Source organism: Juglans microcarpa x Juglans regia, chromosome 3D (assembly GCF_004785595.1).
Source record: "Juglans microcarpa x Juglans regia isolate MS1-56 chromosome 3D, Jm3101_v1.0, whole genome shotgun sequence".
NCBI lineage: Eukaryota > Viridiplantae > Streptophyta > Magnoliopsida > Fagales > Juglandaceae > Juglans > Juglans microcarpa x Juglans regia.
In genome coordinates this window covers 4,070,899-4,095,536 of record NC_054598.1, presented here as the reverse complement: position 1 = coordinate 4,095,536, position 24,638 = coordinate 4,070,899, and the positions used below count along the sequence as shown (strand labels likewise).

At 36.4% G+C, this 24,638-nt stretch overlaps 4 protein-coding genes across 4 annotated transcripts; all 4 read left to right on the top strand.

Moving 5' to 3' along the window:
- The first annotated feature begins 822 nt into the window (after positions 1 to 822).
- On the top strand, positions 823 to 2,460 carry LOC121253825 (serine/threonine-protein kinase-like protein At5g23170). The gene has a single exon (XM_041153745.1). It carries the CDS (start codon positions 1,077 to 1,079, stop codon positions 2,148 to 2,150), a length of 1,074 nt encoding a protein of 357 aa, XP_041009679.1. The 5' UTR covers positions 823 to 1,076; the 3' UTR covers positions 2,151 to 2,460.
- A 1,192-nt stretch (positions 2,461 to 3,652) lies between these two features.
- Positions 3,653 to 9,922, top strand: LOC121255957 (zinc finger transcription factor YY1). Its single transcript, XM_041156526.1, has 6 exons — positions 3,653 to 3,988; positions 4,775 to 4,833; positions 5,246 to 5,445; positions 7,238 to 7,327; positions 8,047 to 8,190; positions 9,179 to 9,922. The coding sequence occupies exons 1-6, from the start codon at positions 3,903 to 3,905 to the stop codon at positions 9,719 to 9,721; spliced, it is 1,122 nt and encodes a 373-aa protein (XP_041012460.1). The 5' UTR covers positions 3,653 to 3,902; the 3' UTR covers positions 9,722 to 9,922.
- Positions 9,923 to 14,796: 4,874 nt separating this feature from the next.
- On the top strand, positions 14,797 to 19,727 carry LOC121256147 (ubiquitin-like domain-containing CTD phosphatase). The gene is made up of 6 exons (XM_041156809.1): positions 14,797 to 15,161; positions 16,004 to 16,154; positions 17,820 to 17,934; positions 18,015 to 18,078; positions 18,280 to 18,445; positions 19,181 to 19,727. Exons 1-6 carry the CDS (start codon positions 14,896 to 14,898, stop codon positions 19,424 to 19,426), a joined length of 1,008 nt encoding a protein of 335 aa, XP_041012743.1. The 5' UTR covers positions 14,797 to 14,895; the 3' UTR covers positions 19,427 to 19,727.
- A 1,531-nt stretch (positions 19,728 to 21,258) lies between these two features.
- On the top strand, positions 21,259 to 24,128 carry LOC121255827 (COBRA-like protein 6). The gene is made up of 6 exons (XM_041156362.1): positions 21,259 to 21,536; positions 21,651 to 21,730; positions 22,391 to 22,847; positions 23,043 to 23,196; positions 23,292 to 23,569; positions 23,760 to 24,128. Exons 1-6 carry the CDS (start codon positions 21,401 to 21,403, stop codon positions 24,038 to 24,040), a joined length of 1,386 nt encoding a protein of 461 aa, XP_041012296.1. The 5' UTR covers positions 21,259 to 21,400; the 3' UTR covers positions 24,041 to 24,128.
- The last annotated feature ends 510 nt before the right edge of the window (positions 24,129 to 24,638 follow it).

The following is a 24,638-nucleotide window of genomic DNA, read 5'->3' as shown; positions in this document are numbered from 1 at the left end:
ATTATATATTTATTATATACAAGAAATGGTGGTTTAGACATAAAGAAAAATATAAAAAAATTTCATAAAACTAAATATATAATTTGACATAGTTTGATGTAATATATTAGATTGTAAAGTTAATTTTATTGTAAAGTTAGTCTAACATATCATATAAAATCATGTTATTTAATATATTTAATTTTATGTGATAAATTAATAATTTTTAATATATAAAGGCATAATGTTCTTAGCGCCATGTTGTGAGATGGTTGTATTTGTACAGGAGAGCCTTTGGTTATTGATATATTAATTTTACATATAATTGTGAAGTGCATAAATGTTGCATAATTTTTTTAAAAAATAACAAAATTTACTATTAAAAAATTAATTTTTTTATATAAAATCTATATTTTATTCACTTTTTAAAAAATAATTACATAATTCTCAACTGCAAATATCTTTTCTGGAAGGGTCGACCTAAAGAATCTTCCACACCAGAACAGCTTGGAAGGCAATAAGTATTGTTGAAATCCCACTAACAATAGGTTTATTATTATATATTAGACTAGGATGAAAAAAGAATGACACTTGGAAAGATCGTATCTTTGCCGCCACCTAAACATTTATAATATAGTAATTATTGGTATTATTATTGTTATCCTTAGTTGAGAGATTCTTGGTAGAAATTAATAATAATAATTGATCAAAGGTAGGGGTGACCCAATATCCAGCTAATGGACATCTATCTCGTCGCTGGCTAGGAACTAGGGAACTTTCCCTTCAAACTAGGACGCCATTTTGTTATTATAACTGTTATTATTTTCCTGAGCGAATGCCTTTCAACTCTTTCGTTCTCGTCTAGCTTTCTCTACCTTTTTTGCTTTCTCCTATAATATTTACTTTTTCCTTTTGATGTCTCCCAGAGGCCAGAGCCTCTTTATTCTCTGGGTTCTCTACAAAAGCAGCCTCTCTCCCACGCTTTTTTTCCCTTGATATTGAAGCCCTCAGCGGGCAAGAAAACCATGTTTCCTTTGATCGAGTGCTTGTAACTCAGATTAGTTTATAACTCTCTCCACGATCAAAAGAAGAAGGAGATGGAAAAATATGACTACGAAGAACTTGTGAATTCGACACAGAGTTTCTCTCCCACGAGACTAATTGGCAGAGGGAGCCATGGATCGGTCTACAAAGGCGTACTCAAAGATAACAAACTCGTTGCGATAAAGAAGCCAACGCGTAGCCCCGAAGCTCTTCACGATAAGTCAAAGCTCGACAACGAAATACGAGTGCTGTCATCTCTGCGGGAAAACCCACATGTCATCAACCTTCTGGGAACGAGTCAAGACTCGGCCAACGGCAAACTCCTGGTCATGGAACTCATGCCCAATGGCTCTCTCCATGACTTGCTTCATATTTCCACAGCACCACCCACGTGGCCTAAACGCGTGGAAATCGCCACCCAAATCGCCCGGGCAGTGTGCTTTCTTCACGAAGGGCTGCCTTTGGTTATCCACAGGGACATTAAGTCTGCAAACATTTTGTTTGACTCGAATTGGAACTCAAAATTGGCAGATTTTGGACTTGCAGTTCTGCAACTCGACTCGCCGAGTCAGGTGAGTCAACCCGCTGGTACCATTGGGTATCTGGATCCATGTTACACTACGCCTAGCAAGCTCAGCACAAAAAATGATGTCTTCAGCCTTGGGGTGGTGTTGTTAGAGATCATTAGTGGAAGGAAAGCCATTGATATGAGTAGGGCTCCATCTTCCATTGTGGAGTGGGCGATACCTTTGATCAAAGACCAAGTACGTATCTCTGAGATTTGCGACCCGAGGATTGCATTGCCTCCTTTCATGGAGCCAACGATAAGACACATGCTATGCATCGCAGCGCGTTGTGTTTCATCAAATGAAGATCAAATTCGTCCTTCAGTTGCAGAAATTATTACGTTGATGGAAAATCCCCTTATTCATGAGCGCGTTCGATTTCCTATTTGGACATGCCTTTTGCGGAGAATGGTCCTTCCGAGGAGGCGTCGAAAATTGGCTTCCCGTTTGCAGGCAAGATCATGCGCTGCTACAAAACAAGGTGATCATCATGTTCATTCTCATCTATCAAGTGGGACGCTATTATTGAAGGAGGTTTTGGCTGATGTAACACACAAATGAGTCGTTAATTAACTCAAAACCTTAGTCTGAGTTTGGGCACTGAACTCAGAGAGGCTGGTCAAAAGTCAGTATCATAAGATGAAGACTGGAAATCTGCAGCGCATGCACTCCAAACACAAGACTCCCAAAAGTTGGTAGCACGGAATATAACAAAGCTACCCACCCTGCTTTTGATGCCCTGTCATTTCATGCTGATCATGGACTATTAACCTAGCTAGATCCCTCTCATTCTATATATGATGGGGTTGTTGTTGAATTGCTACCCCCTGCACCTAGTTTTTCCTTATTTGGTCCAACATCTATTTATGCATCTATCTTTCGTGTCTCTCCCATACAAACTTACTTCGTTGTGGAAAATTGCAAGTAAAAGTCCGCCAAAAAAGTTATTTATGGGATTCAACACGTTAAATATTAAATTAAATTAAATTAAATGTAAAGCCAGTGTTCGTGTTAGAATCTCTATTTTGATATTACGTGAAATCTCTACTTATCCCATGCAAATGTATAAATTTAATTATTTAAAAGAACTTATATCTTAACAATAAGTTGGATAAAGTCCCATACGCGGAATTAGCACACTACTTATCCACGTTTACGTTTACCTGGATTACCTTGAGCTTGGATGAAATTAGATGTATTTTTTGATGAAAGATGAATGTTGAGAAAAATATTGTTAGAATATTATTTTTTAATATTATTATTATTTTGAAATTTGAAAAAGTTGAATTGAGATTTTAAAAAATTGAATTATTTATTATATTTTGTAAAAAAATTTGAAAAAAGATGAGACGCTCTTCGAATACAAACTAGGCCTTAGTTGTCCAACGTTGGGTTGAAGTTTGACATTTAATTGCACTTCTAGGGTTTAAATATTCGTACTTATATCGATTTTAAGTCGTATTGGGTAATTGCCTAATTGGATAAACGATTTAATTTATAAGCTTACATTTTCAGAATTTTCTTTAACTGGATGAAAAATACCAATCATACATGAAGAAATGTATTGGTCACAAACAAATTTTTTAAAAATAAATTAAAAAATTGACATGATTTGATGTGATACGTCATATTATAAAATTAAAGTTACTATAAAATTGATATAATGTATCACATAAAGTTATATCAGTTTGTAAGTTTATTTTTACGAAATCTCTTTATGACCGTAAGTCTTCTAACATACATGTATTAAATTTTGATCATGATTAGAGTCACTATATATATGCTAACTATTAAAGTTGGATAATATTGCCCTTATATATAATGTAAATTGACACCAAGCTAGATTAATGTGTCTTAATAGACGGAATTAGCTCATTCCATGACGTAGTTCGTTAGAAGAAAGAATATTTAATTAAATGAAACGAAGCGTAGGGTTAGAATTTAAAAAATAAAAAGTCAAGACGTTTTAGGAGGAGTCATATCTAAAAAAATTAATAATTGTTTGCTCTTCCTAGTTCCTAGCCTAAAAAAGGTTACGAGATAGTTAGACCGGCCGGTTGGTTCGTTTGAATCAACGTGATTCGGTCGAGTACGGTTCGATCTTCCAGTCCGCGAAGCGCAAAGCACCAAACAGATTAATCCTACCGGACATGGACGAGTCACCTCGAGCTTTTTGCCTGGCTCGCTGTCCTAATTTCTCTCACCTCTCTATTTTTCCCTGGTCGAAACCCTAACCCAACCTCTGACCCATAAAGGCTCCATTGATTCACAAAGTTCGCGTTGAATGCATAAGGAGGACAAACGGACAAAGAGATGGACACGCAGTTCAATCACAATCTATTCGAACGCCGCCCCATTATAAAGTCCAGGACCCCTGCAGTCAAGTGGTTTAAGGAGTGGTATGCTTCTTCTTCTTCTTCTTAGTTTTTGGTTTAATTACTCTTTTCTTTTTCTTTTTGGTTAATCTTTGTTCTATTGTGCAGTTTCTAGGGCTAACTAACTGTTATTGTTTGGTTCCAGAGAAAGTTTATGTAAATAAAAATAAAAATAAAAATAAAATTTTAGATAATTTGGTCACGAGCCTGATTCGTTTGTGGTTTTTCTCTGGTTAAATAACGAGAATATCTGTTTATTGGTTCAATTATGTTGTTATTTCTTTTCAATAAAATTGAGGAAAATAGAAAATTAAGTTAAGCTTTTTAGATGCTATATAATGTTCTTTGTTCGGTTTCTGAGACATGTTATAAAGGAAGAATGCTTCGGGTGTGGTGGTTAATTTAGCCTTGAAGTTTAGTTGAGTGGTGGGTTTTGTTTTTCTATTTTCCCAAGCATACAAAATATCAGTCAATGGGTCTCAATTGTGGGTTGATTGGTTTGTGGCAATGAGGAGGAGAAATAAAAGTAAAATCTTGGATTACGTTGGGCAGGGTTTTATCTCCAATGAGTTATGTTTTGGGTTATTGATTTCGGGGAGTTTCAATTGAATATAGTTAAATCATTAACTTATCACTTCGGTTCTGATTTGAAGAAGGGATACACGTTTCTGCTCTCTCTATTTATTTGAGAACCAATGGGATACTTGAGAATCGAGTATTTTATGAGATCTTTGTGCGCTACATGATTGGTTTTGCTGTTTAATCCTTTCTTGTGTGTTGCATGCTGATAATATCTTGGTTTCATTTTAGGGTTCCCCAAGATGTTGTAGCAACTGGTGGGAAGTGTTTTGTCTTGAAATGGGTCACAGGTACTTCTTACTTGCTTTTTACCTAGCCTCTTTTTAAAATATTTTTATCAATGTCTCCTGGTAGGAGAAATCTTTACACACAAATGGTAAGAATGTGTCTTTCTTATTTTTAAAAACTAAACAGATTTTCATTCAATTGCAACTTCTGGTGCAGATGCTTTTTGAAGGGGGAATATTTTTTTTAAGTGAGAGTTTATTAGAAGGGGAGACAGAAATATTTCTGATGTCAGTGTATGAAATTAAATGAGTCTACAATCAGAAGATCAACCACAAGCATACATGTTTTAACCCAGATTTACCTGTATTGAATTACTTAGTTCAACACTGCAATAAGTTTCCAAGAATGCAGCACTTCCTTTAGTGCTTTGTCATGTGAGTTTGGCCTAATGTTTCTCTTTCATTCTTTGCTTAGAGGAAACCTTGAAGGCCTTGAAAGAAAAGGCAAAAGAGCTAGAGGCACCAGAGCCAGAACCAGAACCAACGACGGAAGTACTTTTCCTTTGCAGCTATGAAAGTTGTGGCAAGACCTTTATTGACGCTGGGGCTTTGAGGAAGCATTCTCACATCCATGGAGAGAGACAATATGTTTGTCATTATGAAGGATGTGGAAAGGTATATTGCCCAACGTCTTGGCTATGTTCCTTTTCTTTTCCTTTTGGTATTTGTTTTTAGTTCTTTTTTTTTTTCTTCTCATCTATACGCTCCATGTATTTGGGCAATGCCTTTTTTTTTTTTTTTTTTTTTTTTTTTTTTTTTATCATAAATAAAATGTTGCTTATAAAGAGATTCCTTGTTTTTCTCAATATTTGTTTTGAACTGGTTCTTTTTAAAAATAGAAGTTTTGAACTAAGTAAACAAAACTATGGGAAGTGGAAATTGGTTCACAGTTCTAAATTTCAATGATCTGAGGCTATGATAAGTTGCATCATGAAATGGCCACTATGAAGTAGCAGTATCGTTACTGATGTAGAGCATATTTGGAAAACCTATCTATGTCAATTTATGTGGAGGACTTCGTGCTGAAACTCAAGGTCTTAGGGCTAGGAATTATAGAAAAATGTGTTTAGGTTTGTAGTTTGAATTTGACTTGGAAAGCTTGGATTTCTAATGTGAAAAGGGGCTGAAACAGAGAACATTAGGTTGCAGAAAACCTTCTGGTAGCAGCAATAGCTGGGTTTGATAGGTTGCAGAAAACCTTCTGGTTTTGATAGGTTGTTTGGCGGCCCTGTTTGGGAAATAAGTATGGTTTTAGGGATTTTATGGGGCAAGGGAAGGAGCTTGATTTGGTGGCACCAAAAGAGGCTAAGGATGTTCAGATTAAATCTATGCATAGTCTATTAGTCTGTGAACACTAACTTGAACAGGACCCATGAAAGAAGAAAATGATTTGGAAAAACTCTAGATGCAGAACAGCAGAAGCCTTTCATAAAGCAAACCACTCAATTTTCATTAATCAACTTCAATTTGTTTGAGTATAAAGATCCACTTATGTAGAATGTATACCTTCTATGTCCATTTGTCTTAAGTAAATTTACCTTATGAACAAAAATTATAAAAATAAAAAAACCTTCTACTTTGATTGGTAAACAAGTTCTTAACTGGACCGGAACAAATCCCATAGAAAAAAGTCTACAAACTAAATAAGAATCACGTATCCAGAGGTAATCCTATTCTGCAAAGAAAAGTTTAAGCTCATAGGAAAGAGGTAAGCATCAATTATGCAATAAGAATAAGGTAATCTTTTGAGGTGCACAATCATGGGAATTTCATGAGATGGTACAAGAACACATGAATGGATTGAACTCAAATCACTTGGAGGAAGAAAGAAAAGAAAACGCAGGCATTGTAAGTTTTGGAGATTTCACTTTCTGATTTAACCCTATAGTCTGAACTTTTTTTGATGTCGGGGAACCTCTCCAAGGCAGGGCCTTTCGGACCCACCCCTGAAAAGTAAATCCCGATCCTGTGCACTGCACCCTTGGAAGTTCCCTTACATAAAATTGGTTAAATTGCTGGCTTTTTACCGAGGGGTGTAGCCCCAAAAGATTGTTTGCACCCATGAGGTGTTGAACCTTAGACCTTGAAGGGAGTGATACCCCAAGACCAAGGCCTTCACTACTTGGGCCAACCCCTTGGGGTTAACCCTGTAGTCTGAAATTGCCAAACCGCATATAGATATGGCTGGGTTGTCGGACTGGATTGAGTGCGATCAACATTATTTGTATTAATATATATGTATAGATATATCTATATGTGCTTAGAACAACTTCTCTTCTGGTCTCCTTCTCTGGTTGTTCACCATTATACAATATCACCAATCATTCTTTTTTTGCTTTACATTTCATTTTTTTCTTTTCCCGTTGTGATTATTTAACATTCTCAAAGAGTTTTGTATATGCGGCAGAAATTTTTGGATAGTTCAAAATTGAAAAGACACTTTCTCATTCATACTGGAGAAAGAGATTTCATTTGTCCTCATGAAGGCTGTGGTAAGGTGATTAATCTGTCTACTTAGATTCTTCTTGAATTATTTCTATGCTGTTTTTTCATATATATGTCTCTGTGTGTGTGTGTGTGTGTGTACGCAAGTATATTATGAGTGTTATTTACTTATAATAGATTATTTAAGTGTTATTTTTGTACACAGTTTATTCCGTGCTTGACATATGACCATGATTTCTCACAGATTTGTCACATTTCGGTTTTAGGAGGCAATCGGAAAACATGCTCACTTGATTGGTGGTTTTGTTGATGTATTTGTTTCCACAATCAGATTTCTGTCTGAATTTTTTTTCCGAACTGAAAGTTGACTATTAGTCTATTATATGAAGATACAAGAGTTAGTTGAATTTAAGAGTATGAGATGGGAAGGTTGTTTTCTTCCTCCCCTCCTTCAATGAAAGTGGCAGTATTAGCACCTAGATACTCTGTCTCTGGTTCGGATATGATCCATCTGTCAAACAAGATTTCCGTCCAATGAAAAAAATTAATTGATAGTGCCATAGTCAACCAAGCATCTTCTTGTTTATTCTTGACCCGACATCAATTTGTTGTGAAGTTCCCTGTACCTTATTATACTCTGACCAGCTCAGATTAATCATGTCTTTGTTTCTGCTTCAAAAAGCTTCTTTATGAGTATGTTTGTCTGCAATCACGTGTGCAAGTGCACCCGCACATATGTTTTTTCTGACAAGTTTCTCATATGAATTGCAGGCATTTTCTTTGGATTTCAACCTAAGGTCACACATGAAAACACATTCACAAGAAAACTATCATATATGCCCATACCCAGATTGTGGAAAGAGATATGCTCATGAGTACAAGCTGAAGAACCACATTGCATCTCACCATGAAAAGGTGGGTTCCACTTCTTTGATTTTGCCGTTACTGACATATTCTTGTGCTATTTGCTTTGAAATTGCTTTATCAGATCTTACCATAAAGTAGTTTTTACGGCATCTAAATTCTTCTATCTTGAAAGAAAGCCCATCTTCCTTTACTAAATCTTGCAGATTTGCTTTTGAGCCTTTACATGAATACTGTCTTGACTCAAACTCAAATATGGATCCTCTTTCGCTGGTGCATTTGTAGGCCTCCATTGCACAAATCCAAAGTAGAGTCTCTTATCTTTTCGATTGGATTAATCCTACCTCTAGAAGGGATGGCTTCATTCTTATCGAGCCACGGAACCAATAAATGCTATTTCAAACCATGTACCTGCATCCCCAATAATCATCTATATTATTGAGGTTTTTGCTTTTTGGTAATTTTGGATTTCAGGCAACCTTTTAGCTATTGTGTTCGTATAGGTTTTTCTCTAACAAGGTGTGGCTGCCAGAAATAAGAGTTGGAAAACAGAGTAGATTCTCTTTCAAAATGCTATTCAAGACCTGATCCTGTCTTGGTTAAGTAAAGTTCAGGTTATGAAATCTCTTAGCCCTAGGTAGAGGAGTCGACGGGCACGCATACACAGGATCTTTTATGTGCTCAGTTTTTTCAATTCATTGGACCGATCTTTTGTTTGAACATGCACTGGCTTGTTCGTGCTTGAAATAATTAGTAGTGCTAGGTACTCAATTTGTAGCTTGCCTTCAACCCTGACATTCTGGGAGAAAAAGAATCAATAGGCTTAAAGAAGATTTTATTCCATTACTCATGGGAGTCAAGAGTCAACAAAATTATGGCGAAGTTCTTATTTTTCTTTGTAAGCTCCGTTTTCACGCATGCCTTCTAGCACAAGGACCATCCTCTGCATTTAAAATAAACACCAAAATTTTATAGGCGACATAATTAGTACAAAAGCTTCTTTCCATGTTATTTTACTGATCTCACCGTTAATTTGCAGAGTGTGACCATGGATGTGACAAAATACACACCTCCCACAGAGAAGCAGAACAAAACCCCCAAGCCTACTTCTGGGGTTTATGGCTCTGCATCATCTGACCGCCCTTATGCATGTCCTTATGAAGCGTGTGATAAGGCCTACATCCACGAATACAAGCTTAAACTCCATTTGAGGAAAGGGCACCCTGGCCACATGTCTGACGAGAATGCAGAGAATGCTCCAGCTAGTGTTGATAATGAAATGGATGAAGCCAGTGACCAAGATGCCTATGGTGGAAAACGTGCAAATGGCAAAAATCAGAAACAAAGCAGTAGGCCCAAACCGAACTTGAAGTTGCCTCCTCCAAAAGTTGCACAGCGTAAAGGCTCGACTCCATCTGGTATCCCTGTGAATGTAATGAAAAAACCATGGCCGCTCAAAGAAGAAGGCTACGAGGAAGAAGATAGTGAAGAAACAGAGGAAGACCGCGACAATGTTGAGGATGGTTGGAGATATGCAGAAAACAACGAGGACGATGATGAAGAAACGGATTTTGAAGACTAGTAGATGTTAATCATCATGACTCTCTGAATGTAAACTACCCTATTCATCTCTCTCTCTCTCTCTCTCTCTCTCTCTCTCAACTTTCTCTTTAATTATTATTATTTTTTATTGGCCACCGGCTCTGCACTTTTACCCATTTTCTCTTCAAAGCATAAGGAGAAATAATGAAATCCCAATAAAACTTTACAACGCTTGTTTTCCTGTTATTTTCTTCTTTTCTTTTTCTTCTTTCAGGTGAAAACACTCGTGTGGTTTAATCCAGGTGTGGTGTTTGAACTGGATCCCTGTGGTTTTAATCCATGGTTGTGGTGTTTGGACTGGATCCGAGTGAAACACGTGGTTTCTTGTCTGTAGTGGTAGCTTACGAATTACTTACCATTTCAGAGCATTAATAGTTTGATGAAAATTTAGTTAGAGAATTTATTTTTATAAATTTAACTAGTTATTTTTTAATAATATTAAATAATAGACTTTTGAAATCTATTTCTATTCTATTAAAATATTGATATTGACAATTTTATTTATTTTTATTCTAATTGTAATTTGAATATTTATTCGTTATTAAAAAAGTACACATTAATTTTGTAACACTTCGACCCCGAGGGTCCATAGAGTTAACTTATATAACTTGATAATCAACTTCAATAATACTAATATATTTCTAAATCCAATAATATATATTTCAAAAACTTCAAATCAAACGTAAATACTTCAATTTAATAAACCATACATACTCACATATCAAATCCTTAATACAACAATTCAAATAAAATATCAATTTTTCTTCATGTCTCAAATAACAAACTAGAATAAAATAAAATTGACATAAGTCTCCATAAACCGTTTAAATCCATTGAAAAAAACTTAATAAATAAAGAGAAGTGCTATACGGCATCCACTGTAGTGGTGCACACAATGCACACACTACGTGGATACCTCTCATCCAATTATTATTTTTTTCTTCCTTTGGCTTCTCTCTCTCATCTCTCTCTCACCAGCGTCTCTCTCCCGTCTCTCTCTCTCATCAACTCTCTCTCATCATCTTCACTCTCTCTCTCATCTCCACTCTCTCTCTCTCTTGTCTCGCTCTCTCTCTCATCTCTGCTCTCTCTCTCTCTCTCGTCTCGCTCTCTCTCTCATCTCTACTCTCTCTCTGTCGTCTCGGTCTCTCTCATCTCTGCTCTCTCTCTCATCTCTCGTCTCGCTCTCTCTCTCATCTCTCGTCTCTCTCTCTCTCATCTCTGCTCTCTCTCTCGTCTCGCTCTCTCTCGTCTCTGCTCTCTCTCTCATCTCTCGTCTCGCTCTCTCTCATCTCTCGTCTCGCTCTCTCTCTCATCTCTACTCTCGCTCTCTCTCTCTCATCTCGCTCTCGCTCTCATCTCTCGTCTCGCTCTCTCTCATCTCTGCTCTCTGCTCTCTCTCTCTCTCTCTCTCTCTCTCTCTCTCTCTCTCTCTCTCTCTCTCTCTCGTCTCGCTCTCTCTCTCTCTCTCTCTCGTCTCGCTCTCGCTCTCATCTCTCGTCTCGCTCTATCTCATCTCTGCTCTCGCTCTCTCTCTCTCTCTCTCTCGTCTCGCTCTCTCTCTCATCTCTCGCTCGTTCTCTCTCTCATCTCCACTCTCTCTCTCTCTCATCTCTGCTGTCACTCTCTCTCTCTCTCGTTCTCTCTCTCATCTCTGCTCTCTCACTCGTTTTCCCTCTCAAACATATGGTGTATATTTTGACACCTAATGTGTGCAAAATTGGCTTCAATAAACAGTGGCTTCTATATATAATATTTCATAAATAAATAACATCCAACAGCAGCACTAATACCGTGAGATACCCAATAACTATTCACAGTTAATCTTGTTCACAAACTCTAATACTGATCCATAGCTGAACCATCAATGTCATTTGAAAATATTATGAAGATTAAGGGGTGAGTTATCAACAACTCAGCAAGCAGAGAACATATACTAGCATGTAAACATAATCATTTATAACGTTTGATATGCAGAACAAAACATTTTGTTTCAGAATGTAGAAACAACATATTTTACTTTTGAAATTGCACAAACAAAACTTGGTACAAAATATTAGAGCGAAATTTACAGAAAAACAAATTTGTTCTCAAAAGAAAATCATTTGGCATATATGAACTGAAACATTATATTCATATCATCTCATAGCATCACATTGGGACAAATACCATGTTTAACCCCCGTGATAGGGTTATAAACCATCATTATACCTGTGGCTGGGCCATATACCATATTTAACCCTCGTGGTAGGGTTATAAACCACCATTATACCAGTGGCTAGGCCGTATACCATGTTTCACCCCGTGGTAGGGTTATATACTACCATTATACCCGTGGCTGGGCCTTAACAAAAACAGAAAGGAACATCATCGGAATCAAATCACATTCAAATATAGAATCAGAACTTCATGCCGAGGTTTTCAGATGACACATCATATCAAAACAAAATACTGAATAGCTTTAGATCATTTCACATGTTCAAAATAAACAGAATCAAAATATTTTCATTTATTCATAACAAAACTTTTAGATTTTCATATTCGCTCTTTTGCATAGTTCAGAAACAAAATGCACTAAATTAGCTCATGTCTACACCAGTCATGACAAAAAATACTTTCTCTTATATAAAATTTATGTACATGCAGAATAAACATTTGAGGTCGTTTTCAGATTTCTTTTAAAAAACAAACATGCTTATTTTCAAAGTCAACCTCATTTCATTTCATTTATGCAAAATTAATATATGAACCCCGCTTACCTGACTTCCGTGTACAAGATATGCCTTGGGTCTGTCCTCTAACAGTATCACAATCTAAAACAATAAACGTGTACCGCATAATTAATAATCCAAACAGGTATACCACTAAGCTCAATTAATAAAAACTTAAACCAGTCCCCTTTTTAATCTGAAATTCTCCATAAGGTAAATCTGGACAGTCCCACTTCAAACCATCAATATTTTCACTCTAGCACCACCAAGTAATCTCTACCCAACCGCCACTTAACCAAATCCGAACAGCCTAATAAAAATCTAAATATTAACACTAAACAGTCCCAATTACTAGCCCAAAACAGTCTCACAAAACCGTTCGAATAATCATACTCCTTAACTTCAAGACTTCCAACACGTGCAACCACAATCCAACAGATAAAACACAAAACACCATAAATTTACATAGGTAATAAGTTGTAACAAGCTTACTGCAGTAGTGTACTTCTGACCAACACTACAACCATATCAACAACACTTTATCCACATTTCAAACTCCAATCATGTAATACCCAAATACTACCAAAAACTTCGGAAGAGGCTTACCTAAAAGAGTCACAAAAGCTTTGAACCACCTCGAATCAAAGCAACCCACTGAAGTCTACGCCCAAAGTTCACAAAAATCTCTAGTGAAAGATAAAAGTGATTCTGCACAAAGGGAAAATTGAGTGGTCTGAAAGTGTACACGATGAGTTTAAACAGAGAGGAGCTGTGCGTGAAAATTAAATAGAGGGTAAAATAAAAATAATGAAACTGAAATCGGATGGTGGGAGAATAGATTTTACCACGGCTAGCACTTCCGATGCGAGGCTCGACAGCAACACTAGAATCTTGAGACCCATAAGCCGACTATACAGAGCAATAACCCAACGAACAATCACGACGCAATCGGAGAGGCAAAGAAAAACAGAGAGAGGGAGAGAGAGAGAGAGAGATGACTCACCGTCGTGGAACCCAGCCAACGACGACAAGTTTTCGAGGACACACAGAGAGAAGAAAAAAAAAATGCAGCACACACAAGGATGAACTATAATTTGTGTGAGAATCAAAGTAGTTCAAGAGTGGTGTGGGAAGTCTTCAAGTGAGGAAACAAGAATAAACTGCAGGAACGTGGGGAGAGGTTAGAATCAGAAAAGAGAATAAATCGGGAGCGAACTGGGATGAGAAACCGTTTGGGAAGAGAAGAAAAAATTCAAAAAGGGAAGAAGAAGACTCACCAAAACGACGTCGTCTCGTCTGGGGTCTTCCGGGCTGGGCTTCAACTGGACCTAGGCATTGGGCCCGAGTGTTACAAATTTACTAAGGTTGATATAAGATTTTAAAAGAAAAAATTGGCATCAACTAATCATAATATTGCAGAATTAGAAGTTGAAGCATTCTAGTAAGATAATGCCACGTCATTAAAATGATGATTGATGGAGACTGGCCGCCTTCTGTGATTGAATTTGAGATTTGGGCGCTTCGTGCTTTGAAATAAAGATGAGTTTTCTAGAATTGTTAGCTTGTAGGAAACGAATAGCATGCAAGAGAGAGAATTTTTATACCAAAATAATATTTGACCAGCAATTTAGACATAAAAGATTTGGCCAATAAAAATGATCAAAGTTTAAAATAATGTAATTTTATTGAGTCCATTATAGTGAATTTTAATATAATTTAATGAAATTTTAGTCAAAATATAACTTTATTGACTTCACTATTAATGCCCTAAGACTACAATCGTACGTGTGAATTAGCTTTCAAACATCATTGTTGTCAGGTTAAGGGCATGCTAAAAATATTACAATATATGTGCTTGTTTGGTCGATGCAAACTCGAATTTATGAGTTGATTTTGAATTGATTTTTTCAACTGCAATTCAACCAATGGCAGAAATTACACAATCTTATTAATTTTAATCCAATAAACTGGTATCATTTATTTTTACATATGAAATAAGATGAGATGAGATGAGATGAAAGTTAAAAAATTAAATAAAAAATTATTAGAATATATATTTTTAATATTATTTTTATTTTAAAATTTTAAAAAATTGAATTATTTATTTTATTTTATATAAGAATTTAAAAAAATTGTAATGATTAAATGAGATGAGATGAGATGAATTGAGAAATTTTCTAAAACAAATAGATCATTTTACTATTTAAATGACGTAAATATACTTAAGAGTAAAGTAATTCAAAATAAAATTATATACTCATATATCTCAATTTGTTTTTTTTTTTTTTTTCAAATGTGCGAAATTTCTCTAAGTAGAAAATAGAACAAATAGAATAGAATATTCGTAGCAAAGCGTGAGTAATTAGTACGAGTCTTGACTCTTAACCAGAGAGAGGAGTGAGCGTGCGACAGAACAGGAGGAGAGGTTAGCTTCGACAGAGCAATGGCTGCGTCGGCTTCGACAACATTGTCTCTGCCAGAGGAGGAACTTACGTTGACAGTGAAGTGGAGCGGGAAGGAGTATACGGTGCGAGTGTGCGGTGACGACTCGATGGGCGAGTTGAAGCGGCGAATCTGCGAGGTCACCAACGTGTTGCCGAAGCGGCAGAAGCTTCTCTATCCCAAAGTCCTTGGATCCAAACTCGCCGATGACTCCGTCTTGCTCTCTCAACTTCCCCTCAAGTCCTCCCTCAAGATGACGATGATTGGGTATTAGTATTACAACCTCTGTGTGTTTGGGTTTGTTTTGACTGTTTTGTTGTTAACCTGGTTGGTTTACTCTGCGTTATCGTCGTTTTTAAAATACGAAAACTTTGATGTTAAACGAACAATGCAAAAGGAAGTGTTTGTTGACGGTTTTCTTTTAACGGGCCTTCCTCCCTAACACACAACTAGGTTAATTCAGTTGGCATATTTGATGGTGGGGTTTTCCTTATTGGGGTTTCATTTAATGTATAATGGAATTTCAACTCGCGTTAAAAAAATGAAAAAAGTCATTATTCTTGCATTTGATTATAGTCTTTAAAATCGGGTTTTTAGTTTTTTTCAATAAATTGAGATAATTCACCTTTTGTTTTTTCATTAGATTGAGGTATATCATCCTTGTTGTAACCCTTCCTAAAAGATGAAAGTAGAAGCATACTTTTGAAGGAAGATATAAGAGGGACCATATTCACAAATCTGTAAATATATTATAAACTGATGTCAGGCAAGATACCTCAGTGACGAGACTTTTTTGGTGGGTGAAAATCAAGGAGTTTGGACCAAAGTTCTGCACTTCTTCCCGATGAAATGCAAAACTCCTTTCTGATTGGTGTTTCGGATGCTTGTATATAATATAAGGCTCCGATCATGGTAGATGTTGGAGTATCATTAATTCGAAAAAAGGACATTTAAGGTGTCATAAAAATTCAAATGGAAAAAAGAGTAATAAGAGGTACATGTGTTGTTGATGAGATGTTTACTCAAGTGCTGACTGTTGACATTTGCGATGTCCTTTGGATTTTGAACTTATTTCTTTGAATTAACATTGGGCTGAACTGAATCTCCAGTACCATCGAGGATGATCTAATCGTAGAGGAAGTGGACTCTCCAGAAGTTGTTGATGATTTTGAACTTGGGAATGATGAAGCTGTTAACATTCACGTTAAAGATAAAGAAGTGAATAAGCAAAAATTGAGGAGACGAATAGATCAGTACAAGGTTGGTTATGTTTTTTATCTTTTACGCAATCATGGAATTTTGGAGATTTTTTAGGCTTTTGATCCTGTTTATCACTCAAAAATTCCTGAAATGGATGGAATAAATTATTTTGTATACGATATTTCATGATGCTAGAGTAGATTGACATCTGACTTTCTTTTTTTCATTTTCAATACAATTGCCATTCCTTTCCATGAACAATAGGGATGATATTTTGGTTTGTTTAAGGATACCTTGCTCATCCTCTATATGTAGATAGGTTTACTTGCCAAAAAAAAAACACAATTACAATTTAAAAAAGTGCTCAAGTTTACTTATAAAAAAAAAGGTGCTCAAGTAAGGTCGAATAAAAGGACAATGATAAGAAGTCTAAAACATTTTTCCTTTGACTGACTATTTTTTTTTATAAGTAAACGGTAGTATTAATAAGTATAGGCATAGCCCCAGTATACAAGGTGGTATACATGAGATAAAACCTATCTAGTTTGCTATAAAAGAAATAAGAAAATCATGTACATTTAGGCCATTAAAATCTACAGCAATAGCCCAAAGAAATAAGGTGTGGAAAAATAAAGTTCTACGTTCCTCTATTGTCTACTCCTTATCTTCAAATGTCCGCTCGTTACGTTCCCGCCATAAGCACCACATAATGCAAATAGGAACCATCTTCCACATAGCTTGATTTGTGGAGCACCACCCGGCATTACCCAGCTAGCCAATAACTCTACCACTATAGCAGGCATCACCCATTTTAACCCTATTCGACTGAACATGTCGCTCCACAGGGCTCTAGCTGTCTCACAATGTAGCAAAAGATGATCCACTGTCTCGCCAGGTTTCTTGCACATACAACACCATTCTGGAATAATTACCTGGTGCTTCTGCAGATGATCAGTAATCAAAATCTTATCCAGAGCCGTTGTCCAAGTGAAAAATAGTGCTTTGGGAGGCGCCTTATTCCTCCACAATCCTCTCCAAGGGAAATGAGTGTTTGGAAGCAAAGTAAGGGACTTATAGAAGGAGCAAACCGAAAAGGTACCCTTATTTGCAGGAGTCCACCACAACTTTCTTCTCGCAGTCTAGACATCCTCGAAGAATACACTCAGCTGAAAAAAGCCTCGAAACTATTTATTTCTCAATCTTGAGCTGCTCTACTAAAGGTGACATTCCAATGGACTTGATCCCCTAAACGAACCATGAGATCTGCCTCTGAAGCTTATTGATCACATGTCACTCGGAAAATAGATGGGAAAGCATCCACTAGAGCCTCCTCCCCACACCAAATGTCCCTCCAGAATTTTATACGAGTACCCTCCCCCACCATAAATTTAGTATGACGAGAAAACACTCCCCACCCACGTCGTATGTGCTTCCTTTGACTGACTATTATGCATTGTAATTACCAATGCTTTCCCTGCAGTTCTTGATTCGACATTTTACCACCTGTAGTGTATCTCTCAGGGGGTATTTTATCCTGTTTTGATAGACTGCACACAATTTAACTGTTGGCAGATATTAAGGCATTTTTATAACTGACTCGTGTTGATTCTCTACAGTACATTCATATCAAAACTTAGTATAAGACATGTAAAACAGACTGCCCTGCTTGGTGCTTCTTTTGCAAGCCTTGGTGAGGGTGTTAATTTCTCATATGTTGAATTGTAGATTGAACTGAAGAATCCGTGTCGTGAAGGGAAAAAGCTGCTTGTTCTAGATATTGATTATACTCTATTTGATCACCGATCACCTGCAGAGAACCCACTTGAATTAATGCGGCCTTGTAAGTGGTCTATTTGTTGCATGTTTTTATGTTATCTGCATGTTTAACTGAATTTTTTTTTTCTGAATTTTTCTGTACAGATCTACATGAGTTTCTTACAGCTGTCTATGCAGAATATGATATCATGATCTGGTCTGCAACCAGGTATCCCTTTTTGCTTAAAAAGGATTTTTAACTTTTCTATTTTTTTTTCAGCTGTAATGTTGAAAGACATTATTACTGCACACACCTAAGATTAGGAGGATTCTCAATTATATCTTTGGAAATTGTCGTGAGTGTTAAATAAAATGTGTTTAATACTTTGCCGATTGGGTGTGAAATTATTGCTATATATTCTTTGTACAGCATCAAGTGGGTTGAATTAAAGATGGGACAGTTAGGGGTACTCAGCAATCCTAACTACAAAATCGCAGCTCTTCTGGACCACTTAGCAATGATCACGGTGCAATCGGATTCTCGTGGTGTCTTTGATTGCAAGCCACTAGGCTTAATTTGGGCTCAGTTCCCTGAGGTATAGGCACGAGATAAATTTTTAATGATCTGCATTTGTTTCATTTTCTAAATCGTTGAAAGGTTGTTGGGACTGTCATAAAATCAGTTCCCTGAGGTATAGGCACGAGATAAATTTTTAATGATCTGCATTTGTTTCATTTTCTAAATCGTTGAAAGGTTGTTGGGACTGTCATAAAATTGTATCACAAGAGAGAAATAGAATGAGAAGAGTCTTCTACGGAAAATTGTGTGCTTTATACATGAAGTTGCCCATAAAAAGTACATAATTCTCTTGCTTCTCAAACTGGGCACAGATGTCCATCTTGTCAAAGAACTGATAGAATGACCAACAAATGATTGGAACTCCTGTCAATCGATCGTGTCAAATTCAAACCTTGACACTCTTGGAAGGATCAGTGAATAATTGGACATTGTGCTTCTCAATCCCTAATCTGCTACTGTTGAACTGAACTTATAACCAAACCCTAGGAGATTGATTTTGAAAATATAGGAGGGAAAAAAGCACTGATAGAACATTTTGATCTCCATGACTTCCTTTTAAGTTTTTTATGCCTGCTACCTAATAATCTTGATCCTAATGTATTGGAAAGAACAGAATAGCCACCTTTCAATGCTATAAATTTCTCAAGCTGTTTCATGTCAGATACTATGTTGGATAAGGAATTATTGCCTTTTCTATGTACTTTCCTAGTTTGACGAAGTTGACAGAGTGACGCTTTCTGTTCCATTTCAGTTCTACAGTTCAAGAAATACGATTATGTTTGATGATTTGCGAAGAAATTTTGTGATGAACCCGCAAAATGGTTTGATAATCAAGCCATTCAAGAAGGCTCATTCAAGTCGAGACAACGATCAGGAGCTTGTAAAGCTTACCCAATACTTGCTGGCCATTGCGGAACTTGATGACTTGAGCACCCTTGATCATAATTATTGGGAGAGGTTCACTGAGGACAATATTAAGAGACGTAGGCACGTGTGATGGTCATCAAGAAACTCTGAATTTCCAATATGTTGGCTGCATCCACTTTTGAGGTACTTATGTTATCAGTGTCATTCTGCCAATATCGCGAACATTGAATATTTGGTTTAATGGTGGGAAGAAATTCAGCAACAAAAATAGATAATTGGATTTTTTTGGCAACATGTAACTATTAAGAAAAGAAGTGTATGGTATATGGGTGACAGTAGATCTTATTTATATTACCATCCTATTTAAACACTGCAGCCTGTTTGGACGCACATGGACTTGATCACGTTAGAATTATATCTTTTTTTGCTCATTCCTCTCGTCTTTAAGACACTCTTTCCATCAATTTCATATATTAAATTATTTATATGCTCTGCAAATTTGTATTTCAAGTTGCAGTTTGTATTTTTCTCATGAATTTTTAAGAGCTTTTAATTTTGCTTTCAATTATAACCGTTGAATAAATGGACACAATACAATAACTGTGGACTTTAATCTGTGCTGGCTGGTCTTGGTGCCCTGCTAAAGAAAGAAACGCACTACGATTTGGGCTGGAAGAGGCCTCTGGATTTCAGCGAAACTCTGGGGCTTCGATCAATGGCGCTTCGCGAACTTTGTCGAGTTTCTTCAATAAGCTCAGTATCTTATCTCGTCCATCCCACCATCTGCGATTCTTTCCAGAAAAACGTTGCTCATAGCTGTATGACTGGAATATGGGGTCTCTCTCCTCTTCTGAAGATGAGAGAAATGGATTCCCCCCACACCAAAAGATTTGTGGGAGAAATCGAAGGGAATGGATGGAACCTGGACGTTTGATCTGCAAATGAAGATAGTCTTGATTTAGGTAAACTTTCGTGATAAGAAAGAAGTTTGAATCTTTTTTTCGCCGTAAAGATGAGAGACGCACGCTTCTTTAACAGAGTAATCTCATGGCAAATGTTCTCCTTCTCCTTTGGGCAAGTCTTCCTGCCTTGTTTGTTTTCACAACCATTCTAATCTCATTTCATCATTACAATTTTATCAAAATTTCATACAAAATCAAATAAACAATTTAACTTTTTCAATTCTCAAAACAAAAATAATATATGAAAAATATATTATAACAATATTTTATCTAATTTTCACATTTATCTCATCTCATCTGCTAAAACAAATGAGGCAGATTATTTTCTTTTCTTTTCAGTTTTAAACTCTGCTCTGAAATCTAGTTGTTTTCTGATCTTCCTCTTAAGTTTGACATTCTTCTTTGCAACCAAAACACCAAAAACAAAAAACAAACAAAAACAAAAAAAGTCGAATAATGTCAAATTGCCTAATTTGACGAATTTTTAATAATTCAGTAAGGAGTTGGGCCGAAGAAAGTTTACAATTGCCACCTACGTATTCCAATGTTTTAGGAATAGACTCGTGAAATAGATATGATGCTTTTGGCTCAAAATGGGAGAACCAAAAAGAAAAGAAAAGAAAAGAAAGAAGTGGTTAACAGGGTACGAAAATTAGTTGTTTAATTCCTTTATGAAGGAGTAGTGTTAGACGCAAATATTATACGTATTGAGTTGTAACCCATTTCATCAGTGTTTATTTATATATTTATTTTGAATTTCAAAATTAAAATTTTTACTATTTTTGATAATTGACATATCAACACATGATTATATAAGTAAAATTATAAGTATAGATAGCATTTTTCTTTGTAAAGTATGTCCTATCACGTTAATCTTTAATTATGCTAATGTTGTTTTTTCTTTTCTTTTTCTTTTTTTAACAAAAAACTGCATTAAACTTGAAGGCTACGAAGAATGAACTCAAATTAAGGTGAAAACAGGGGATAGAGAGAGAGAGACCCAAACGGCCCAGATGCCGCGGATCACAATTCGCGTGAACGTTGAAAGTGTAAACACTCTCAAAATCTAACTCCAACACGTAATTATATGTTGGACACTAGAGGTTGTTTTATTGTCTTGATTTATGATTCTGTGTTGAGGAATGAGAATTTGCGGTTTAAATTATATTGATTGGGTTTTGAAAATGAACTCGTTAATGTTAATTGTTCAAAGATCAAGGGCTATGCCACTCTTGATTTTCATCTTCCTATTTCTCTTCAGCTCCATCTCACCATCTTGTAAGTACCTTTTTCTTTGCTTAAAGATTGTCCACTGAATGTGACTTGACTCTTCATTCATTTGAATTTTTTATTTTCTTAATATTTTTGGGGTCAATTTGACTCAAAACGCAGATGGGTATGATCCACTGGATCCTGAAGCCAATATAACCATTACATGGGATCTCATGCTTGACAATGGCGACACATATGACGTAAGTTCTTCACTATTTTTTGTTTTTTTTTTTTTGTTTTTCTAATGATTTCATGATGTTTTATTTTTATTTATGCATCTCATATCACACTCTTTGTTTGGGTTTTGATGATCTGAGGGCTTTCCTCATTGTAGAATACTGATATCTCTAATTTGGCAGACAGTGGAAAGATCAGATATTTTTTCATTGTACTTGCAGGGTGCATGGCTGCCTCCTCAGTTCTGTAGTATTCCTGCATACTGCACTCCAGCCGTTTAGGGTTTATAATTAAGAAGATCGAGCAGGAACTCCTCCATGCTATAATCCTTATGATTTATTAAAGAAAAAGTCTTCTTATTACGCCCAATGAAAAATACTCCCACATCCTATAAAAAAGCTATAAGTGTGAGGTGTGGGAGTGAATAATGGCTGGTGTATAATTTTCTGAATACTCCCAAAAAAATCAGATACTAATCTTACGTGTATCCAAAACCATATGCTCAGAAAAATTAACAGGGACATGTTAACAGTTTTGACTTTGGCCTGCATCCCAATCATATTGATTTCAATAAAGAGAATACCATTTTTGGATCGTATCGTCTGGACTCTGGCCTGCATCAAATCATGCATTTTTGGGGTCAGATATCAACTTATGTATTCTGTATAATTGATTATTATCAGGTAAGGGTATCAATCTACAACTTCCAACTATTTCGACACGTGGAGCGGCCTGGTTGGAAATTGAGCTGGACATGGAGAGGAGACGAGGCAATATGGGATATGTGGGGGGCAGAGGCAACTCAGCAAGGAAACTGCTCTAGATTTAGGGGTCAAGTACTTCCTCATTGCTGTGAGAAAAAGCCTGAGATTGTTGATCTCATTCCAGGAGCTGCTTATAACAAGCAATTTGCCAATTGCTGCAAGGGAGGGGTTTTGACCTCAATGACACAAGACCCTACTATGTATTTTGCTACTTTCCGGATGAACGTTAATAAACCTTCTTCTGGTAACAACGCAGGCTACTTCATGCCCCTCAATTTCAACCTTGGTCTTCCTGGTTATACCTGTGGAGACGCATTTCAGGTTCCACCAACCAGGTTCAGAGAGGATGGAAGCCGTCGACGGACGCAAGCTCTTGGTAGGAGCTTTTTTAAATTTCTATATAAATATATTTTTTCAACAAATTAAGACTTCAATCACTTGATTTACACTTCTGACTTCTGAGTCAGTCACTCCTAAAAGAGATCAAGACATGCATTTTCTTTTTTTCAACCTCTAGGCCTCTGTTCCATTCTTTACTCTACTGTTGACTTATTTGTTCGGGTTTGTGTAGAGACTTGGAATGTAACCTGTATTTACTCACAATTTCAAGCATCACCTACTCCAAAATGTTGTGTTTCCTTGTCTGCATTTTACAATAGTACCATTGTTCCTTGCCCCCAGTGCAGCTGTGCTTGTGAAGGACTAGCTGGAGCAAAATGTGTAAAGTAAGCCCTCTTTGCTCTCTCTTATATGCAACTCTTACCTTTTCTTTCTCCATTTTCAAAGGTAATCTGTTTTTTTTTTGTCCTAAAAATGGCAGGCCTGGAGAGACACCTCCTTTGTTGGAACTACCACATGCAAATGAAGAAGAACCACAACCTTTGGTGGCCTGTTCTCGCCACATGTGCCCTACACAGGTGCACTGGCATGTGAAACAAAGCTATAAGGAGTATTGGAGGGTCAAGATCACTATCACCAATCTAAATTTTGTTAAAAATTATTCAATGTGGAATTTGGTGGCCCTCCACCCCAACTTGAGAAATGTCACTCAGGTTTTCAGCTTCAACTACCAGCCCCTTAACTCCTATGCAAACATCAGTAAGTGAAGTTAAGTTTAGTGAGAAAGTCTTGCTTCCCCTGTTATCATATTTTTTTATTTTTCTTACATCGGGGAACCTCTCAGAGGTAGGGTCCTTTGGACCCACCACTGCAGAGTAAACCTTGGTCCTGTGCACCGCACCCTTGGAACCCTGTTATCATAATTAATCTCGAAAACACATTTTCTCAGATGATACAGGGATGTTTTGGGGGATTCAATACTACAATGACATGTTACTTCAATCGGGACCAAGTGGAAATGTACAAACCGAGATGCTACTGCACAAAGATTCGGGAATTTTCACTTTTAGAGAAGGATGGACTTTCCCAAGAAGAATTTCTTTCAATGGTGATGAATGTGTACTGCCCCCTCCAGATCAATACCCTACTCTCCCTAACATTGCTCATAGTGCCACAGCAATGCCTTCCATTCTTTTCTCCTCGTTGTTTTTTATTGTATTAGTATTTTGAGGTGTCAGCCTTAGAGATTAAACTCAACTTTTAAATACATGGGCATTTGTTAGTGTTGTATTTTCCCATAAATTTGAGAACCCAAAAATAAACAGAGAGAGACAACTGTTGCTAAACCAATTACCAGTGTAATAATGCTCGGAACAAGCATTTTCAAGTTCCAAACATTATGACGCATTAATCATAAACAAGATTTGAACTTTCGCTAATTTGGTTGGCTAAAAATCATTTTCGTTAATCTATGCTGTATTAAATATGAAGTACTTTGATTATTTAGTTTCTATTAATGATTAGATTGACAAGTGAAATGGCCAAAACACCTCATGTTTTCTACTAAGTAGATACTATTCATTTCATCTTTGTACTTGGGCCATTGCTGTGGACTTTAATGGCATGGACCTTCATGATTTCTTAATTTCTAATGTGCCTACGTAGATTGGACATACTTTGTAATTGGCAGTTGTTGCCCATTCTTGGATTAATAATACTTATTTTACTTATAAAAAAAAAAAAAAAAAAACTATTCATTTCGATTAAAATAGAGAGGATCCTTATCTAGATGGCATAGCTTTTCAAATGCCTCTATGAAGAAGGTAAG

Coding starts and splice junctions, on each gene's coding strand:
- LOC121253825 (XM_041153745.1), top strand. CDS start 1,077: ATGGAAAAATATGACTACGAAGAACTTGTGAATTCGACACAGAGTTTC.
- LOC121255957 (XM_041156526.1), top strand. CDS start 3,903: ATGGACACGCAGTTCAATCACAATCTATTCGAACGCCGCCCCATTATA. Junction 5,446..7,237: donor ATTATGAAGGATGTGGAAAG/GTATATTGCCCA, acceptor TATATGCGGCAG/AAATTTTTGGATAGTTCAAA. Junction 7,328..8,046: donor CTCATGAAGGCTGTGGTAAG/GTGATTAATCTG, acceptor TATGAATTGCAG/GCATTTTCTTTGGATTTCAA.
- LOC121256147 (XM_041156809.1), top strand. CDS start 14,896: ATGGCTGCGTCGGCTTCGACAACATTGTCTCTGCCAGAGGAGGAACTT. Junction 15,162..16,003: donor CTCAAGATGACGATGATTGG/GTATTAGTATTA, acceptor CTGAATCTCCAG/TACCATCGAGGATGATCTAA. Junction 18,446..19,180: donor TTTGGGCTCAGTTCCCTGAG/GTATAGGCACGA, acceptor GTTCCATTTCAG/TTCTACAGTTCAAGAAATAC.
- LOC121255827 (XM_041156362.1), top strand. CDS start 21,401: ATGAGAATTTGCGGTTTAAATTATATTGATTGGGTTTTGAAAATGAAC. Junction 21,731..22,390: donor ACAATGGCGACACATATGAC/GTAAGTTCTTCA, acceptor GATTATTATCAG/GTAAGGGTATCAATCTACAA. Junction 22,848..23,042: donor TCGACGGACGCAAGCTCTTG/GTAGGAGCTTTT, acceptor GGGTTTGTGTAG/AGACTTGGAATGTAACCTGT.